We start from the raw sequence: 16,499 nt of genomic DNA, 5'->3' as shown, positions 1-16,499 counted from the left end.
TTATGATCACATCCCACCTCGTGCTAAGTGATGGATGGAAATTGGAGTATGTTGTGATAGAGGACATGACTTATTCATTTGTGTGAAGGCTCTTCAGCATAATACTGAAGAGGAGCTTGAGACACTTCCATGTGAAGGAAAGTTTTTTTTTTTTAAGAAATGAGTTGCTGTCAACACTTTTTTTTTTTTTTTGCACTAGCCACAATCATGGAGTTCCTACAGTAATGTTCTTAAAACGGATGAACAAGTGAATTATGGGTAACTGCAAATGTCAGTCTGTTGTCTGTAAATACATGTCATGTCACTCTGCTGAGTGGGATTGTGAATACGTGCAGTATGCCAGAAAACCCAGATCAGAAGCACTAATAAATTATGTAAATTACTGTGTTTTACATCCAAACACCTACTGTATTAAAATTCATGTTGAATTCACTTGGCTTTGGCTTTTTAATTTTCTATAAATAGAAGGAAATACAGAATATTTCACCCATGTAATATGTAAATACTGTTAATGGCAAAATGTAGGAAAGAACCAAATGTTTTTTGTAAATCACTAGTGAGAGATATTAGTTAAAATGATCAGATGGTCAAAATTGGTAGAATGTCAAAATTTGTGTCTTAAGTCCAAATGTATTGTTAAAATACTAATTAAAATGTACAATGAATGACTGAATGAATTTTGAGATTCTAAGTTAAAATCTTGCTTTAACTGCGTCAAAAATGTCTTCTCCTAATTTTAAAATGACTTCAAAGCCTTTTTTTATATTTCATTATTGTGATTTTATACATCTTAGACCTCTGATTTAGAAGGAAGTTTAATAGATTTTTAGTAAATTTGGCAAAAAAGTTAATTTAGGCAACAACATAACACCGGATGTTGCCAGTTTGCCTTCAAATTAAAAGCGGACCTTAATGCGACAAAAACTGAACTAACCTACTTTACTTGCCTAAAATTAAAATTGTCTCGTTTTAGTTAATTTGATATCCCAAAATAAACCTCGGAATTTGAATTGCGGCATAATAGATTTGTACCATTTTTACTAACCCATTTTAGTGAGTCAAAAAAACACAACCACTCCAAGTAGCCTAAATGTTCTTGTTGAATGTGTGAAGCACAGAGGTAAAATAGAGCATATTTCGGCTGGACCCTGGTTGAGAGAGTGAAGGCCTACAAACAGCCTTCTGTAACAGAACGTGCTCATGTACACCCACCAGCAGCCCCGTCTCCCATCAGCTGTGTGTGCATGAGGATGTTGCCTCTGAGGCAGCATAGATATGATGTAATCTAAAACCTCAGTCCTGACAGGAGAGAGAGAGAGAAAGAGAGAGACAAAGCCAGAGCCAGAGCTGGGTAGAAACCGCGCGGTAGGGCCTGCGGATGGATCTCGGCTGTTTTTGCACTGTCTAAAATACATTTGGGAAACCTTCTGTCGAAACGGTTCCGTGTTGTTGTGGAAGTCATGCCGCGGACGTTTGTCCCCTCCCGACGAAGAGGATGCTGGCTGTAGAAGCAGCACCGGCCGGGGATGCTGTTGGTGAGCTTGACTCCCCCATCTCCATCAGTTTTATTAACCACCATGGCTCAGGAGTCCTCTTCCGCAGCCGGTCCAACATCCTCCTCCGTGTGAACATGCCCCGCTCTCCGCCTCCATCGTCGACATCGGTCCGAGCTAGCTGTCGCCTTTCCCCCCGTGATGACAGGCGGGCGCCCGCTTCACATTTCAACACTTGTAGGCCCTTTATGTCCGCTGAAGAGTATATTATCACCGCGTCTGAGATCACATTTTGAGCTGTTGTTTTACCAGCATTGATTTCCACTTTCAACAGATTATTTTTGGAGCCGGAAGATGGGCCCCGTCCACTACCGGACCTGGTTTCGCCCTGATCTGAGTTTCATGTATTTCTTGACCTTACAAGCCACAATGCATTTGTGACTAAGCTTCAGTTGTCCTGTTTCCTTTTTGGGACATTTCCCCTGCTTTACTCGCCTTTCCCGCCACCCTGCAGAGCCCCATGAAGCCTATTTGCCCTGCGGGGGAATGAGCAGCCTCCATCCCTCCAGCAGACGCCTGCCCGCTGCTCCTGCTGTCCGCCGTGGGGCCCTGCTGTGACTTCACAGGGTTGTGGAGGTCCTGACAACTTTAAAAACGGGAAAGGTGGGGACGTTTGCCTTTCCAGCTCAGGTTTAAACCATGGCCAATGAACCTGTCATCCTTAACGTGTATGATATGGTAAGAATCCATTTCAACCAAACTACACTTACTTTTTATTCAGTTTTATTTTCTCTTTCTGACAGGGCTATTTCTAATCTGACACTAGCAGAGGAAGTGAAAGCACAGCCCCGCTAGAAATAGCAGGCCTATTACACACCTGCTTCACAAGTGCACTTCACAGCTATGTTGGAAAGAGTCCAGTTGGAATCACAACAGGCAGTTGCAACAGAAGCGTGTTTATGTCAATCAACAGTTGTGTGTAGGCCTATGAGTGATTTTGCAATCCTAACAAATGCTGAAACTGTTAAGTTCCTGTGTGATCTGGATGGATTTGAATATACAAAGCGAGACAAATACCTTTTTGAGTGTGTTGTTAGTGGGGTGCAAAAAGGCTTTGCAGAAAATGGCTGATAAAGGACAAATCATCAATAAATGAGTGGATTGGTATAATTTATAATGTTATGGAGAGAATTACTTTCAAACTATGAACCAGGCTAATAATTTTGAAGAGAACTAATCAAAATGGTTGAGTCATCTGTAAGACCTGATTTCATATAAATTGCAAAAATAGGGGTGAATTCTTTTAATAAGAAATGTCTTTTCCCTATTTCCGTGCAGTATCTTTTAAATTTTATTTATGGTGTGCTTATGTTCAACTGGTGTTTTACTTAATGCTCAAATCCTCCTTTCGTTATGTTGAATCTTTAATCGAGAACTGTTTATTTTCCCCATCTTCAAACAGCATCTTTATATTTTTTTATGCATGATGCACGTATGGTAACTGTGTTTCCTCCCCCGACACGTTATGTTATGTTGTATGTTCCGTGCCCAGATGACACATATGTTCATGTTACTAAAAGAAAACCAATAAAAAGTAAATCAAAAAAAAAAGAAACTGTTAAGTTAACAGAATCTTCAATGGAATTTGGTGAGCACAGTCACACCAATCTGATGACATGCACTGTTTTGTGAAGTCAAATTCTTGTTCATCTACGAATCATTATTTAGTATATCACATTTAGTATATCATAGTATATCACTATTATTTAGTAATATCACTGCGAAAAAGTAGGAAAGCCGAGTGAAATGTGAAGTATTTAACAAATAAGAAAGAATAAGAAAATCAAGTTACATACTGTATTCCAACCTAAAGTCTGTGAAAGCATCCATCAACCCTCTGACCTCTGTCACTGTGCCCACAGCTCACATGACGCACAGCATACAAAAACACACATCTGCAGTGTGCATGTACTCACATGCAACCCCCCTCACACACACACACACCACACACACACACACACACACACCAGTAGAACAAGGATCTTCATTCAGACATTCATGTGCCCACTGCCTGGTCTTTTCAGTCTGTACTGCTGAACAGCCTCCTGTGTGAATATTATGTAACAGGTGGCTGTAAATCCACAGAATTACTCCATTTACACCAAAACAGTTGTGATATTATGAAGTGTTTCATATTGCTAAAACTTTACTTCAACTCCCCATATGTAAAATTCTTAAGCAGTACATATAGACATTCAATAAATAGTTTATAACGACGATAATGACGTAAGCAGATATGCAGATGCTATAAGTGTACAGTGTATTTATCAATGAGTATAACCTCTGTTTATCTGTAATAAACAGCTAATGAATGATATAAACCATAGCTGTAATCATATTACATGATATATGAGGACATGACACAAATCTGTACACAAAATTGTAAACAACATTTATTAAACTTTGTATACACTTGTACAAATCGCCCACAAGTTGGTCCCAAACTGTTAATAAATGTGCATATAAAAAGACATGCTGACTTCAGGGTTCATTTTTGACCTTGAAAATCAGTAGTTATAGCAGTTATTAGCAATAAATGTATAATTTATAACATTGCGATAAGTGTTCATGTACAAGTGTAGAAGTAGCTACTTTGTATGCATGGCAATACACTAGCGGTCAAAGGTTTGGGGTCTCTTAGAAATTTCCATACCACTCCATTATAGACCGAATACCAGCTGAACTGAGTGGGGGGGGGGCCTTTAATGCAATATCTACATTGCCCATTATCGGCAACCATTCAGTCAATGTTCCAAAGGCTCATTCTGTTTACTAATCTGATATCATTTTCAAAAACTAACTAGAAAACCATTGGAGAACCCTGTTGTAATTATGTATGGACATAATGCAATCTGAAAACTGCTGCCCTGGTTAAAAAAAAACAATGCAACTGATCTCAGCTGGGGTTCTGTCTATAATGGAGCGCAATGGAAATTTCTAAGTGACTCCAAACTTTGGAACGGTAGTGTACATTTAATTGCTCCAGCAAAAAAATAAATAGAGCACTAAAGTGAAAGCGGATCTTCTTGGCTCTGTTCCTGGAGTAAGAAAGCCTTGTTCGAAATCCCATTGACATTTGTAGTTACTCCCATAACAGCCTTGGAACAGTGCCTTTCTTAACAGTGTGGCTTCTTTCCTATCACTAGATTAGAACGGTAGTTTAAAACCAAAGAAAATCTATGATGTTGTTGTTTACTCAATATTTAAGTTTTTAGCTGCATTAAACACCATCTCCCACAGTTTATATGATTACCCCTTTATTACATTTTCAATCACTCATTTTCTGTTTACACATCATACACACAGATGCTTCACCAGAGGAGTTATTAATGACAATTACATTTATAAACACTGAAGATGTCCTCATATGTTGTCCTCGGGTCAAATTGACCCGTTTTCCTATATCAATCTTCTTTTTAACTACCCAATTGTAATTACCCAAAATAACATGATTGATTCCACACAACGCTCTTTGTCAAGTACAAATCTCTACTTTCAATAATTTTGGGGTGTCTTATTCAATTTTATAGCATTGGAAAAAACAATTGAGGTGGTTTTAAGATATTATTGAGTAGAAGTTGACATATTCCAGTCTGTGATTATCCATCAACATCCATTCCTTGAATTTTAGTCTAAACAATTCCTAATTTTTGCTTTTCAAACTCAAACATTAGGTCTAATTACAAAAACAATGAGGTTTATTGACCATCAATTCCAAAAATAAGTTAATAAGTTAGTGTTACATAGTGTTGAACATTGAAAAAAGTGTTGAAAAAAGGGACAAAAACATAAGAAAAAGTAAAAAAAAAAAAGTATTTTTTAAATTTGCCGGGAAGACAACACAAGGGTTAAAACTACGCTACATTGTGTTATAAGTCGTTAATTATATGTATAGGGTTGGGGTTAAGATAAAGTTTACCCATGTAATAATGAAAATAGTTATAGAAAGTCTGCAGTGGACAAATGACAGTTTCATGATCAATTTAACGCAATCGTTCTTATTTACCAAAGTGTCGTGAAGTTGAATTCCCCCAATGCTTTATTTTGCTCACGTATTTACTTATTTACGCCAAGTTGTTAGCTCCCCCGTCGAGTCAGCTTGTTCCATATTTTGAGAAATTGTACAAATGCAAAACAGCAGCACAACATGTGAGACAGCGATTTCAGGAATACTCACACACATAATCACACACTCAGACACAAAGCCAGGTGCCGTTGTTTGACTCTTGGTTGTCTTGAAGTCGTCTCACAGATGAGGACCTCGCAGGGGCCGCGAGTGACAGCTGATTTAACTCCAGTGTGGCTCTGCCCTGCCGGGACTAAGCAGGTCATGCTGGGTCTGTTGAAGAGGGAGAAAGGGATCACGAAGGCGGTGACAGTCAGTCTTAAATACTTTCCCTGAGAATTAGGCATGAAGAATGGGGCAAGATCGGCCCGAGAGTGAGTCATGCGAGGAGGGAGGGTGATGAATCGATTGGGATTAATGTGACTGACGGATGTGTGTAGTGGCGGATGCTGCATCTAGGGAGGATGTTGAAGGAGACGCCGTGGATCGTTGCAGCAGTGTTGGCATGCAACAAAGAGAGTGAAGGAACATCATCAGGGAACTGACTGAAAAAAGCTCCACTATTGTTGCTAGGATTTTTTTTGGGGGGGGGGCATTTTAGGCCTTTGATTGACAGGACAGCTGAAGACATGAAAGGGGAGAGAGAAGGGGAATGACATGCAGGAAAGGGCTGCAGATCGGAGTCGAACCCAGGCCCGCAGATAGCTCTGCCAACTGAGCTATCTGGGCACCCCCAGGATTCTTGTTTATGCACTGAGGAGAAAATCATTTCATTTGATAATCAGCTTGTCACACTCTCATTTCACTGCTGTGGAAGAGTTCATCCTCGTGGGCAGGAAGCTAAGTCAATAGGTGGATGTCCTTTTACTAAATCACTCTGATCCCGGAAAGGTGTTTTATTATTAATGGGGGACAGCTGGGGCAGTGTGGTTAGCTCTTAGCTTCTTTCCTCAGGGGGGGCTGAGGGTGCGGGAGTGTCAGTGGGTGTAAGGGGGGGGGAGAAGAGCTGTGGTCACGCCATAAATGATCTGCATGATTGTCTGCAGTGAAATGTGCCATGATGGCTCAGGGATCTTTTCTTATGTGCCATTGTTTCCCTCCAGCAGTCTAAGGACTTGCAGGTCAAACAGATCAGAGACTCATTGGGTGATATATTGTACATCAGGGATCAGTCATGCGTGCTTCCCTTTGATTTTTCCACTCCAGTGCATGCTAGGATGCCACCGCTGTTACAATCCTGAAAAGGAATAAGTCGATATAGACAACAAATGAATGAACATTTCCTTGGAAATGCAGGTTATCAAACGTTTTTATTAATTTAATCTTAATTTAACCAGGTTGTTCTGGTGAAGATAGAACGGAATAAGAATGAGTTACAAACAACATTAAGTCACATTAGTGCATTCAGCAGACATTTTGTCTTACATTTGCACATGCATTGGGAGCGATTGAGGCTCAGGAGAAGCTCGAGCACACCAGCAACCTCGCATTTAATCTCTAGAATGTCTGAATGAAACAAAATGCATTTAATAAATCATGAATAAAATGGCTCTAATTAGAGTAATTTAAAGGAACCCATTTTATAGAAACCTAAAAACGGCACCTTAAAAGAGCTATCTGAAGATACATAGGACCAATCTAATGCAATCAAACAATCACTTAATCTGTGTCTGTACAGATGTGGACACTCCTTGGAATCCCCAAATTACAAAGACTATGTTCAAGTATTTACTGTATCATAACCATATTTAACTGGGAACTTCATTTCACTCACAAAAACGTAACCCTGATCAACATCTCTCCCGTAGCGTATAATTTATTTAGCAATCCCATTTTTTCCTGAGACTGAATATTCCGATCTCCCATTTAGGGCTTCGGTATCAGAGTGTTTTCTGTAGAGCTGCTGCATTGTGTCTCTCCTGCTACAACACTAAATAACTCTTGATATTGATCCCTTCCTCTCCCTCTCTCTCCTTTTTCTCTGCAGTACTGGATAAACGAATACACTTCCAATCTGGGTATTGGAGTCTTCCACTCAGGCATCGAGATTTATGGCCGAGGTAAGACTTTCCCTTGCTTTCCTTTGTGTCTGGACTGTAGATCCCATTACATGATTCATGTTGATAAGAGCCTGCTTCTACAGACGCAGGTGAGGTCTGGTTTTAAACATTAAATATGGAATGTTGCTCCTAATAACGTGACCCCATTTCTCTGGGTTGAGTCACCGCTGCGCTGACTCACTCAGCAGCGTGTGTTTGTGTGTCTGTCTGTGTGTGTGGTTTGATAAGGCAGAGGCACAAACCAGTGTGAAAATAGATCACTGGGAAATATTGTCTCTGTGCACTGTGAAATATGATGACAGTGAAAACACTAGGGCAGAAAATCAATTCCTTTTATGGAATTTCTGCATAGGATTTTGTGCTTGCAGCATGTTTTTGCATAATCACGGCATGCATCCAATCACTGGCTATTGGATTTAATACACAATCACTGTCAGGTATAAACCTCCAACTCCAAATGGGTTGAGACAAAAAACAAAAAAAGCAGTTTTTTTTTTTTTTTTATCAAGTCTTTGTAAGCAAAATCACAACTGAACAATGAAGTAATAAAAGATGATGTTGACACCCCTAGAAGACAGGGATCAATGAAAATATGGTGCATATTATCACATCAATGTGCAATAAATCATATTGCTGCAAAGCAATTGCCACACAGTGAACCTAGGGCTGTCAGGGCCATTTTAGGAAACATAGTTATATTTTAAATGTGGATTAATGTACGAATTATCTTTGACTTTATCCAGTGGCTATTTGAAGGATTTACATATGAGTTTCTGAGCAATAACTTTGAATACAGTCTTGCATTGCCAGACCTATCTCCACAGTGCTACATTTACTCAAGTATCTATATATATATATATATATATATATATATATATATTATATATATATTAGGGATTTTCATTGTTGATAAATGAATATGTGGGTAGCATTTTACCATGTTAGATGGCCTAGGTGGAGTTTAATTTTTTTTATACATGTACAGTATATATACTGTGTAGTTTAATCTGTAACAGTGCATCATATTTTATAAGATCACCATATGTTTTGTATGTAAAGCAACTTAACCTATAGGACACATGCACTAGTATAATAATTACAAAGTATAAAATGGAAATATTCAAAGAAAGTAGAATTACCTCTCTAAGTTGTCTAAATATACTCTGTGACTTCCAACAGTGACATCTTAATACGTCAAAGTAGAAGGCTAAAAGAACTGCTTTAACACAGTATTGATACAATTACTTTGTATACTTATTTCATACTTGCGTTCTTTTATCTGCACCATTGTATTGTTGATTTCCCACATGGCTGAAACAGCCCTGTGTTGTTAAAATGTTTTTAATTCAAATTAAATTCAGAAGCTACAAAGTTCACAATGTCAGGTACTCTATTCAATGTAAGGTACTCTATTCAATGTAAGGTACTCTATTCAATGTCAGGTACTCTATTCAATGTAAGGTACTCTATTCAATGTAGGTACTCTATTCAATGTAGGTACTCTATTCAATGTAAGGTACTCTATTCAATGTAAGGTACTCTATTCAATGTAGGTACTCTATTCAATGTCAGGTACTCTATTCAATGTAGGTACTCTATTCAATGTAAGGTACTCTATTCAATGTAGGGTACTCTATTCAATGTAAGGTACTCTATTCAATGCGCTGTTTCCCACTATACTGCTGTAAACGGTGCAGAGAGGCCTGTGATTAGCCAGGCCTAATGATTTAAATACAACGTGTCTGTGAATAATTGCTCTCTTCTGTGTGATTACAGTAGTTTGGTGCTTCCATTCAAAGAGTTGACGTGTGTTTTGCGTCTTTTTTGTCCACACAGAATTTGCATACGGGGGTCATCCTTACCCTTTCAGTGGCATCTTTGAGATCAATCCCGGGAACGCCACTGAACTGGGAGAGACATTCAAATTCAAGTGAGTGGGCTCCATTTTAGCATACAGTACTCTGAGAGGCTGTCTATGTTAATGTGTGCTGATATGTCTTTTTCTGCTTTCAAATAGGGAGGCCATTGTTTTGGGCACCACAGACTTCACAGAGGAGGACATGGATAAAATCATGGAAGAGCTCGGTAAAGAGTTCAAAGGCAACGCCTACCATCTAATGCACAAAAACTGCAACCACTTCTCCTCCTCGCTGTCTGAGGTCAGTCCCACATCGCTTTTATGGGCAAATGTTTTTTTCTTTTTGTTTTAACATGTACGTATTGTTCCAACATGTACATATTCTTCCTACATGTATGTATTGTTCCAACATGTACTTATTGTTTAGAAACTATAATATACAGGGCAGTTCTGAGTTAGAAGTACACATATATCCAGTGTTGGGAAAGTTACTTTTAAAAGGTAATTAGTTACAGTTACAGTTAACTAAATTAGATACTCAGTTACAAATTCTAAAAGTAACTAGTTACTTCAGAAAGTAGCTAATGCGTTACTTTCAAGCACATTTTTAAAATGTGACCCCACTTCTACCCATCTTTAATGGAACTTAAAATACATCTGCTGGTTCAATTATTTATGATAAATCTGAATATTATGATGAATGGACACTTAATACAATACATTATTCACAGAAACTGTACACAGATCTAAACTATTTAATGTTGCTGTGGGACAAAGTGAGATAGCCTCCAATCAGATGCCATGTCTGTAGATATTATGTCTATTGGATTGATACTAATAACAACGTAGATGTTTTGGAACTTTTGATATTTATTGCCCCCCAACAGGCCACAACTGGGCAAAATTAAATACTGATAAGTAAGTTGCTTCTCCTACATATCTATACTCAACTCTCCAAGAAGCAACTTGAGAAATGAGCTAATGATACTTACACTTAACCTCAATTATATTTTGAGTATTGTGTATATTTTGGATTTGGATATTTGGCTACTAATATTTTTTTATACTTATACGTTTATTGATATTTTATATGTATAGTCTTTTCTACTTTGTAATGCAACTACAGTTCTATTTTATCTTATCTTAGACAAAAAGATCTGATCACATGAAAGTTTGCCACTTAAAGGGACATTCAGGTCAGTTTAGTCATTATGAAGAACACTACTCAGCCTGTGTGAACAGGTCTGTTATCAGGTCTTCTGTGGCTCTGAAAGGAGCATTCTAACGTCTGGAAAAATAACTCTGTTGATGTCATCAGTGTTATGTCAGCATGAGAAGATCAATACATTTTTATATCAGAGATGGGGAGCAATCAGAATCAGAATCAGAAATACTTTATTGATCCCCGAAGGGAAATTCTGTGTTGCAGTTGCACAAATAGTAGAAATGTAAATAAAGAAATATAAGGAGTGGGGATATGTACGGTATTTACATAGTTAAAGGATTGTTATGATAAAATGTGTCATCTAACTCTCAGCAAGAAAGCAAGTGTATTTCCCAAAAACGGTTCCTTCAAGACTATATTTTTGATTTTTGGGCTTTGACACTACATTTTTTTTTTTTAGCCATGCAGCTTTAGGGATGGCAATGTCAGTCAAACACTTTAATCCAGATTTAAATGTCTAGTAGATGGTTTGCCATACATTTTATTTTACATTCATGTCCTCCTTAGGATGAATTATAATAACTTCACCGGTCCCTTAACTTATGACATTCCCATCATCCTCAGCTGTCCTTTGTATTCAATGCTAATTATTAAACGTTAGCATGCTAACATGCTAAACTAAGATGGTGAACATGTTAAACATTTGAGCTAGTCTTGTTAACTTGCATTACAAAACAAAAGACCCTCCGTTGCATTATGGGAAATGTAGGATTATAAGGTGTAAAAGTCAGGGTATCTCGGCCTTTGCTGCTTTGATTTTGACCAATCTTTCATTGAAAAATAGAATCTTGTGAGACCCTCAACCTCATGCAAGAGCAATTTAAAATTTCTAGAATAGCCCTTTATTAGGGCTTCTGGATTCTGGAAAAAAATGAAAATCACGATTATTTTGATTTCCCTTAATAATAATTCCTGTTTTGAATTCCCCTTAAGAACACAAGACAAAATAATCAATTACTCTGTTCTTGTGATTGTTAGGAGCCAAAATTGAATTGGGATAAAAATTTGAATAACTGCACAGCCCTACCCTTTATTGTGGTGGGATTTTCAGCTTACTAAGTCATGCTCTGTAAGTTGAGACTGGTACCCAGGTGTCATTTAGGTCAGTGTCCACCATAACCTCATGACATTTCCAGGCAGAGGCGTGCTTCAACTTTGTGCCTCCATAGATTCAGGGAATCTGGGCAGCTTTACGATAAGGGAATGTTTTGTTTCAGGACTGTGTCCTTTTGGAGGTCGGTGAGCCTGCCACACTTTTGCATACTTCCCAGCGAGAGAGAGATAGGCTGAAGTAGGTTTTAGCATCTGTGTTTTAGGCGCCTGCAATATCTTTGTTTACCTTAAAGGTTCAGCTAATCCTAACCCCTCCAGCATGGGTTTAACTACACCTTCAGGAAGACAGGAACTTCAGAAGTTGGTATAGTACCCACCCTGTACTGTGTGGTCCTAAATTCTCCTCAGTTGAGTGTTCATTAAATACTTCTGTGTAATTCATCAAGTCTCCCAAACTTTCTTCACATGTGGGAGTTTCTCTTTAATATTTATCATATACTTAGGAAATGTGACAATGTGTCTCACATCATCATTTTAACTTGTTTTTGGATTAGATTAGATAATACTTTATTCATCCCACAATGGGGAAATTCCCTTGTTACAGCTGCATTTTTCTACAGTAAAAAACAGCAACAAACCAACAGACAATGTGCAAAAAACCCAGAATGAATGTAAAGTGCAAAGTGGCATTATATAAAAGATATTGCGAAGTAAAGTTAGGTGGCCACAAAAATATTGCAATGTTAGTGAATAAGTGACGTGAAATTACATAGAATAATATGTAATTAAATAATGTTGCAATTAAGTCCCCATAGTATAGATGATATTGAGTCTAACCATAGTTAGTATTAGTATTAGTACATAGTATTTCGCATTAATTAGTTTATGTATTGTCCAAGCCTTGTTTGCATTATCCGTATTTGTCTAGCCCAGCTGATGTCTAGTATAAATGCCTATGTCCTTATGTAACTGTATTGTTGTTTTCAGTTGTCGAAATTAATTTTTCTATATCGATGTCTTGTATCAATGTCTGTCCTGACGTGCTGTAAACATGTTTTATGTGTCTGCAGAACAGGAACCTGCTGAAAACCAGTTTTTAAACTGAGTCAGGCCCGTTTTTATATTGTAATGTAATCGTTTAACTTTCCTGTATAATAAATATATGAAATGAAAATACATAGGTACTCAGAATGGAAAACTATAATTACAGATAGTAAAAAATATACATAGAGCCATGGTGAGTGGTGAGTAGTAGGAACTGAAACTCCAACATTAATTATTTTTTATTTTTTATTATTTTTAGTTGCTGTGTGGACGAGAAATCCCTCGCTGGGTCAACAGACTGGCGTACTTCAGCTCCTGCATCCCCTTCCTGCAGAGCTGCCTACCCAAGGAGTGGTTAACCCCGGCCGCCCTGCAGAGCCACATCAGCCTCGGCCTCCACAAAGAGGAGCATAACGAGTCCAGCGACGAGGACCCTTCATCGCCCGGAGCGGCGGCCGGCGGCTCCTCCCACAGCTGTTGCCACACGAGGGTGTGAAGCGGCCGACTACAGTACACTGACATGTGGACGTCCCCGCCACCTCTGCCAGTGGCTCAAGTGGCATTAGTAGGCTTGAACAACCAGCTGACCTCATACTGTTTGCACTCTTGAGTAAAGAGGCAGGAAAAGCAGCTGCTGCCAGAGACTTCAGACCTACAGGGAGCCTGCCGGTCCTTCCTGCAGACAACAGGAGGAAAAACTTTGACCTGAGCACTGAAGCTCAGACTCCACAACAACCACTTGTAGATCTGAAGTTTGCAGTACATTATTTTAAGTCTTTTCCCTGAACTTTGAAACCTTTGTCAGCCTTGTTCCTTGCCCTACCTTCAGAGCTGCTTTTGTAGAACAACTAGACACAGTGCTGAGACTACTTATGGGGACATTAACAGGAAACTGCTACTCTGCTTAATGTCAACAAGTTCTCGTACAATAACCTCGATGTGGCCTTCAGTTGATATCGTTGACTCTGCTTTTATTGTATGGGACTTAACTAGTTAACTTTGGCCATTTTAGAAGGTTTAAAGAGGATTTAATCCTTCCTCAAAGTTCAGTCTGAACTCGTAAAAATGTTGCATGTTGAAAGAATTTGACAAAACGTCCAACTGATCTGAGACGCCACACTTCTGACCATATCATCAAGTATTTCTTCTCCGCTTATCTTTTGTAAAATAACAAAACAAATGATCCAACCTGAGGCTTGTACAACAGTGAACTTCCAGTTAGCTGCCAGTTTAACCTGGTTCATAGACAATTGTAAACAATCAAGGGCAAATACTGTTCAGTTTAAATAGTCGCTGTTCATACAGCTTCGGGTAGCCCAGTCACTATCTGTGAACATCTCAGAGACTAGAAAGTCAAGCTGCTACACTGTTAATTATTGACTTTGTAACCCAGTAAAATGTTTGTCTACGCTTTTATATCCATATGGTCTTTATATTATAACGGTGTGATAACGTCCAGGCTAGGTAATGTACATTTACGCCCGGAGAGTGTTCCTCTATGGTACTCGTCTTATCACATTTTTCACCGATAAACCAATAAAAACGGAGCAGTGATGAGAAAGAAAAGCAGAAAAGCAGTATTCTCCTTTAAAATACAGCAATCCTTAAAGCAGTGGGTCCCACATTTTAGGAAATGTACTTAATCGCTTTCTTGCCGAAAGTTAGATGAGAAGATCAATACCATTTTTATGTCAGTATGGTAAATATAAAGCTACAGCCAGCAGCTGGTTAGCTTAGCTTAGCATAAAGGCTGTAAACGGGGGGAAACAGTGAGTCTGGCGCTGTCCAAAGATAACAAAATCCACATGAAATCTCACCATTAACACATTACATCTTGTAAGTTTAACTCAACAAAAACCCAATTTCACAGATTCCCCCCATTTCCATTCTTTATGCTAAGCTAAGCTAACCAACTGCCACCTGAATCTTCAAATTGATCCCAAAGACATGAGGTGGGTTTCATCTAACTCTCAGCAAGAAAGTGTATTTCCCAAAAAACGGTTCCTTCAAGACTATATTTTTGATTTATTTCAACTGTGAAGGTTTACAGATACAACGCATGTTGTTGATAGTAAGCAATCCATTTTAAGGAGTTAATTATACATCTGAATTTTGCTGCGGTGAGATGTTCAGAAACTCATAAAGGGATCGTTGTGGTTTTAGCATACATGCAGGTACACAACCCCATTAATGACCATCCCCCCTCTGATACTGATAATGGTGGTGATTGCAATGATGATAATAATTATGTTTTTGTTATTTTTAAATGCAAATTAAGCTCAGTGAACCAGGCCAGATGTGATTTTAATTGTGTTCCATCCCTCCTACTGCTACGGCAGTGGGTTCATGGACAGCTAGCCTTTCTCAGGAAGGAAACCATGTAACTCGTTATAGTCACAGTCATCTCATTCCGGCTGAACACCTTGTTAAATGGGGTAGGAAAAGTGCAAATTGATGATTTGACTGCTTCATGTTCCTAAATAAGCTATATTGTTATTTACTTTAGATGTAGTTTTACATTTCACCAAGTGTGATGTGTCCAGTTTTCTTTGGGGTATAGTTTGAGTTTGCAGGAGCTGTACAGGGATTAGTAACCCGTTTAGTAACAAGTCTTTGGCACTTTCTACAGAGCAGACCAGACAGGTATTTTTTTCTCTTGCTCTGTACCAACCATAACCTTACATTTCTTTTTCCTAACCCAAGACAATTTCAAGAATGAGGATATAGAATAAAGAGACAGAATAACAAAGACATGTTTTGCTTCTTTTGTTGCAGCCTAGAATATGGGATGGGGTGGGGGTGGGGGGTGTAATTTATTTGAGCCTTATTAAGGATGTTTATGTTATGTATTATGTATCATCTGTTTTCAAAAACTCAAATATCAAAATCCAGTTTCAGTCAGGCTACAAGCCCGTGGTGGAATAAGTACTCAAATATTTTAGTAGCAATATCACAGTAGCAATATCACAATGCAGAAATACTCTGTTACAGTTACAAGTAAAAGTCCTGCATTTAAAAACGTTATTCAAGTAAAAACACTTAAGTGTTAGCAACAAAATATACTTTAAGGACCAAAGGTAAAAGTGCTCATTTTTCAGAATGGCCCATTTCAGAATAATGTGTATTGGATTATGATTATTGTTGATTAATGTTAACTTTAATATTGCATTCCCCCTGGGGATGAATAGTCTTATTGATACGATGATATCATCATTTATTTGTTGATTTTATACAATAACTGCAAAAGCAGCAAAGTCGTCAACTTTAACCGAGTTAAGATGATGGGATTACATGTCACTGGCATTGTAGGCTACCTTGTACGACTGATTGATTATTGATTGATGGATTGAGTTAAGGATTAACCATGACAGTTCAATGCTACTTTATACATGATGAAAAAGACAGTGTGAGATAAAAGGTGAGACTCGAAACTGCAAGGAAACTGTGCTGATGGGTTGTAGAAAGACAATGATTGAAGGACAGGGTGGTAGATTTGGTAAGCGGTTGGACCATCAAAGGACTGTTAAGACAGACAGGGGAAAAACAAGTTAAAGGGGTTTTATTTAAATAAAACAGGTTTAATATGCAGAATATAACTTTTTTATATAGTTGTTGTTGTTAATGTATTAATGTTGGTTGT

At 38.3% G+C, this 16,499-nt stretch overlaps 1 protein-coding gene across 1 annotated transcript; it reads left to right on the top strand.

Moving 5' to 3' along the window:
• Positions 1-1,149: 1,149 nt before the first annotated feature.
• LOC116669731 (deubiquitinase DESI2) lies at positions 1,150-15,608 on the top strand. Its single transcript, XM_032499764.1, has 5 exons — positions 1,150-2,231; positions 7,607-7,679; positions 9,516-9,609; positions 9,697-9,838; positions 13,119-15,608. The coding sequence occupies exons 1-5, from the start codon at positions 2,193-2,195 to the stop codon at positions 13,353-13,355; spliced, it is 585 nt and encodes a 194-aa protein (XP_032355655.1). The 5' UTR covers positions 1,150-2,192; the 3' UTR covers positions 13,356-15,608.
• Positions 15,609-16,499: the final 891 nt, after the last annotated feature.

The sequence above is a fragment of the Etheostoma spectabile genome, chromosome 20, assembly GCF_008692095.1.
Source record: "Etheostoma spectabile isolate EspeVRDwgs_2016 chromosome 20, UIUC_Espe_1.0, whole genome shotgun sequence".
NCBI lineage: Eukaryota > Metazoa > Chordata > Actinopteri > Perciformes > Percidae > Etheostoma > Etheostoma spectabile.
Note: the sequence above shows the minus strand (reverse complement) of the source record. Positions and strands in the feature narration are given on the sequence as shown.